A 5741-nucleotide genomic window follows, 5' to 3' on the forward strand; every position below is an offset into this window, starting at 1 on the left:
CCCCCCCCCCCCAGTAGGATGGGGAGGAGAATCGGGGAAAAAAGTAAAACTCATGGGTTGAGATAAGAACAGTTTAATAACTAAAGTAAAATAAAATATAATACTAACAATATTATTATTATTACTAATATAGTAGTAATGAAAAGGAATACAACAAAAACCCCAAAACAACAAAACCCCAAAACCCAAGAGAAGACAAGTGATGCACAGTGCAATTGCTCACCACCCACTGACTGCTGCCCAAGCAGTGATCGGCCCCTCCCAGCCAACTCCCCTGAGTTTATATACTGAGCATTACGTTCTATGGTATGGAATACCCCTTGGGCTAGTTGGGATCAGCTGTCCTGGCCGTGCTCCCTCCCAGCTTCTTGTGCACCTCCTCGCTGGCAGAGCATGGGAAACTGAAAAGGCCTTGACTTAAGGTAAGCACTACTTAGCAACAACCAAAACATTAGTGTGTTATCAACCTTATTCTCACACTAAATCCAAAACACACTGTACCAGCTACTAAGCAGAAAATTAACTCTATCCCAGCTGAAACCGGGGCAGAATTGGATGCCAAACTGGCTACAGGTGCTCTTGAAAATAACAACCTAACTGAAGAATTGTTAAACATCACCCTACACATCTTCATTCTCTTTTGGTTAGGGAAGATGAATGAACAGGTTGCAACGAATCAGCCACACCAGTGTTTAGTTTATACAGGTCTTGATCCCAACTCAGTTTAAACCTTTTAGTATGGAACTAGAGGCTGTACTATTTATCCACTCAGACCAGACATTTTTAGTGATGGGTACTATGTGATTATGCAGATAGCTAGCAGGCTCTCCCATGGGAAATACAACATCTTTCCTTTGTACTCCGAACCTAGTAGTTTCTTTGTATTATCTGTTTAATTGTACTTAAAAATCACCTTGCAACGTGTTCATGGCCAAGTAATAGTGTCTTATAGGTACCAGGCGAAATAATAGGAAACTGTTTTGAATTTGATGGTAACAACAGTCTACATCTGAACTCTGGGTCTAGGTCTGAATTTTATGCCACTGAGCTGATAGACACTATTGTTTCTTCCAGAGTGGCCAAAAGTTTTATAAGAATGAACTGTAGAGAGTGAATCTACTTGTAGAAAGTCATATGGCTGGCTGGGTAAAATAATAAGAAATATAGATATAAGTTATTTTTTCCTTTTAAGGAAGCTCTGCTGTCCTCACTGTAGCCTGGACAGTCAGTTGTTCCTACTCAGCTTGTACCCACTGCCATGTATCTGATAATGCCTTGTGGCAAGGTTGTGTGTCCAATGTCATACAGAGAATTTGGCACAGGATCCTCGTATCCCCTGCAGCATGTGGTATGTGATTTACAGGGTGCCAAGCTTTAGATAATCTCATATAGGTGATTTAGATAAAATTAGCACAGGTATTAGGGCACACAGTAAGTAGCCTTTTCCATCGTGCACTACAAATATAGAGATAGTGTTATAGCATCACCAGTGCTTATGTATGTCAGAAGAACAGTGCTGGCCAACAGTGGGTTTTTTTTCTATATCCATATGGAAAATCATTTTGAATGATACCAACTACAGTCTTTTCTGAAAACCATTAGACACTTCATCGACAAAAGACTTGCCTATAACTTGTGGCATAAGTAGATTTCTGCATGGCTATGTATTCATCACAAGAGAATATTAAAAAAAAAAAAGACAATTAATTCTCGGAGTGCCTAGAAAATAGGCAATTTGGTTAAAGGGTAAACTATTGTTATTATTATTGGGGTATGTTTGGTTTTTTCCCCTCAGTGAATTATGTGTTAATCTCCTTTTTGTTTGGTGTTTTTTTGATTCGTACACCAATTTGAAACATGTATTGATAACATTATGGCACCTTGCACAACTCCTGTATATTGCAATAATTGTTTCGAAGCTTAGGTACTCGTGATCAGTATTTATCCCTACAGATGAGCAGTGTGTGTTTCAGATATAGAAGACCACTGGCTTTAGTGGATACTTGTGTGAAAAATCAGAATTATTAGAATTGGTAAGAGGATCTGAACAGTTTAGGTAATAAGCTTTTCAGTATTTCATTTAGTCGAAACATTAATCATGGTGCCAGTTTCATGTGCAAATCTGAGCTAGCTTTCAGTATCAAATCGTTTTTGAAAATATTTACAACAAACATAGCACCTACATGCCAAACATTGGCAAGACAAAAAAAGAGGCAATACTCCTGTTTGCGCTGGTGCACAAGTTAATAGGTTATCAAGATTACCAAATAAACAGTATTTTTTTATATTTTCATTAAGTAACGTATAAATATTAAACTAGATTCTGCCCTGCTACATTCTGCCCTGCTGTACATGAAGAATTGTTGAATTTCTGCACTTGTAGTAACAATTAGTGACTGATTCATTTTTAATCAAGATGATTCATTTTTGTTCTAGGTTGTTAAAGGAATATCCAGGTTTTGCGTTCACACCTCGCTCAAGAGAAGAGCTTCCACCAAATTTTCCCAGTGATATCCCTGGAATTTGCTATTTTCTGGATGCTTATATTCAAGGAACAAACTTACAGACTTGGTTTCAAAAGCGAGACCTGGGAGATGGCAATGCCAATTTTTTGGGTGAGGAAACAGGCACAGACTAAATTGTACATTCACAAATGTATAGAATAAATTTATAAATATTTTGATTTTTTTGTATAAATTGAAAATTTTTAAAAATGTATTAAACATGAAAGCACTTTAGATTGTTATCACCTGAAAGCCAGTATTAAAATTTCAGGAAGTATGTCACTGACTACTTTTTATTTTTCCTTTCATAAGGAACATAGTCACTAAAATAATGTTGCAACTTCACTGTTGAAAATGCTACTAAAAACTACATTTTCCCTGTGGTAATTTGTAAGAGCTATGTAACAACTCTCAGTTCTCTCTGTGCTGAGACTTCTAGATGTATTGTACGTACAGTGTGTCAGGAAATGTAATGTGCAAGTGATGCAGCCACATGCAATGTCGTGAGCTGGTGCTTATCAATGACTATTAAAATATATTTTCTTAGTGATTCCATAAGAAAATATCCATTAAAATATTGTCATTGCTATCACATGCTCCTTCCAGTGCATCATTTGGGCCCCATCCTAGAAGCTGCTGACCATCTTCTTAACACTGACTGAAGTCAATGAATTGAGGGTGCTCAGTATCTTCTGGATCAGGCTGCTAATTGTAGCTAATAGGCATATACATAGCAGAGTTTGCTGCTTACCATTTCATTAACTTTATTTTGTGTATAAAATGAATATAGATTAAAACATTGTATAATCACATACTAAAGTCTCTTCAGTCATCAAACAATATTGTAGTTCTTGGGGTTTTTTAAACACTTTACAAAAAATAATAATGTCCACTTGCTATTATGTATTAGAGCAATAAATGTTTTCTTTTTGTTGTCATTTAAATTTGAAATGTTTTAAAAGAAGTGTAATAAAACATGCTTTGAAGTGTTTGCTTAGAAAGGAAATTCCAGTCAGACTATATAGAACGGAACAGAAGCACACTAGTTTAAAGCTATGATCCTTATTCAAGGACAGCAGTGTGGGTATGACATGTTATTGAAATGCCTATGGTATACTTGCTTTAAAGTTGCCAGGGGAATCTTCAGGTGAACAGAAGCACTTTAAAACATATGAACACATACATGAAGTATTAATATTACTACAGTACAAGCTTTTATATTGTGGATGGTGGAACATGAGTGGAGAATTCTCAAGGGTCTGCCTCTAGAACTGGCAGAATAGAGTTAGTTATGAGTCCTGAGTTTAGGATTCTGCCTCTCTAACTAGCAGATCCATCTGCACAGGAATTTCTCTGTGCTGCACAGTTTGATCTCAACTGAGGCTGGAGAACTGCACTGCTTACACACATACAAATATTTCCAGTAGTATCAAATATTATTAGTTGTTATTCTAATCTCTTAAACTCTTGGGTTTTGGCATATCAAGGCATAAAAGTCTTTCTTCAAGCTACTTGCCACTGAATCAGATTTTGCTCTCTGAATATTTACAATGAGCAATTACATTAGAATAAGATGTCATTCTGTTCATTTTCTGAACTTGACCAGTTCATTCTGAAGCTCAATATACTTTTTATCCTACTATTTTGCAGCAGAAATTCATACAGAACATGTACTATCAAAGCCTTGAGAAAGATCCTTATGAGGGACTAGCACTAAGAACATTTTAAAAGCATATTTTAATTCAGATTTCCTATAAGCAGCATTTGAACAAAACTTGAAATGTTGAATCCTGTTATTGCTTGAGGTCTCCTATATCCATCCAAGATGCTTAGGAATAATTCTGTCACACAAAAATGGAACCTGAAAGTCTATGTATTATATACACACATCTCTCTCTTGCACACACCATATATATACATGCACATATACAAGCATACATATTTGTAACATTTTTAACAAGTGTTTCCTTGAAAAACTAACTACGCAAATCTTGGTGACTGATCTTTGCAATATAATTTCAGTCAGAAAATTCTGTTCTATTCACATAAATTCCCAGAGGCTAGTAGCAGTCCCATGTGGGTGCTCCTGGATTTAAAAATGCAGGAGTATCTGACTACTGATTCTTCAGTAGTCTTATGATATTAAGCCAGTAGTGACTGAAGTCAATAGGAATCTATCCATCCCTGTCATCCGTTGAATGTTAGAAAAAAATAATAGGCTTTTAAATAAAAAGCCCCATTATAAGGCCTCCTTTGAAGATCTGTGCTGAAATTGTTTCCCATGTTCTGAGAAGTACAAAGTTACAAATTCTTGTGCCGCTACACGAACAAATGCCATGTTTATATGAGTATCCTGCACACACAGCATGTAATGCAAAATAACCTAGAGGAATACATGCAGTAACAGCCCAAGAATGTGAAAAGAGGCAGATTAAGTCAGAGTTACACTTCCACTCTTCTGATTTTTTCAGCCCAAACAAAACCTGCCAAAGAAATAGCTAGGACAACAACATTCCCAGGAGCTTTGTACTAAAAGCCTATGAAAATCAACGGACAGTTTCCACTGGTTGCAGAAGGTGTTAGGGAAGATTTGGACGTATGATTAGTTTGCTCTGCATTGCTAAGATTACATTCCTCTTACAGGAGGATGCAACAGAGCCCACAGAGTTACTCAAATCTACACAGATTATTGCATTACAGAACAGCATTGACATATTGAGGGCTGTTTCAGTCATAGCTTGTCAATACCAGTATTGGAAAATTAATGTAATGGCATCATGAAATAGTGTATAGTGGTACAGTCGAAATAATGAATCTTGCTGAAGTGATTTTAAGAGTGTATTTCTGCACCTGAGAAGAATTATTATGGCAATCCCAAATGTCAAGTCTCAGACCTTTATGATTTGAAACAGATAACTAGAAAATACCCATAATTCAGTTTAATGTCAGTAAAGTAACTCTATCTTCAGTAAGTGAAATCCAGCAATACCATATAAGGCAGCATTTTTATTCAGGATTACAGTAACAATATAAACTGTAAGAGCAAAGTCCAAACTAAAAAATGCAACTTATTGAAAGACTTTGTTTCTTTTATAGTGCTTGTGTATTAACACAAACCATATTGAACTGAGTGTAGATGTTCTTGGCCAGCTAGTGGTTTTCCCAAAGTTATTGTCTCAACAACTGCCCTTTCATATAGCATAAAAGGATCCTATGCTACATTTTGCTTTCATGGAT

The 5741-nt window shown here is 36.2% G+C and overlaps 1 protein-coding gene across 1 annotated transcript in view; it reads left to right on the forward strand.

Annotated features, from left to right (window-relative positions):
- The window catches only part of LOC104163066 (guanylate cyclase soluble subunit alpha-3-like), a 16007-nt gene extending 12506 nt beyond the window's left edge, over window positions 1–3501 (forward strand). The window contains exon 8 of the mRNA XM_009701949.1: window positions 2437–3501. Within this exon, the coding sequence (XP_009700251.1) occupies window positions 2437–2638 (202 nt within the window). The 3' untranslated portion in view covers window positions 2639–3501. The remainder of the gene's footprint in view (window positions 1–2436) is intronic.
- The last annotated feature ends 2240 nt before the right edge of the window (window positions 3502–5741 follow it).

Source organism: Cariama cristata, unplaced genomic scaffold (assembly GCF_000690535.1).
Source record: "Cariama cristata isolate BGI_N322 unplaced genomic scaffold, ASM69053v1 scaffold6166, whole genome shotgun sequence".
Classification (NCBI taxonomy): Eukaryota; Metazoa; Chordata; class Aves; order Cariamiformes; family Cariamidae; genus Cariama; species Cariama cristata.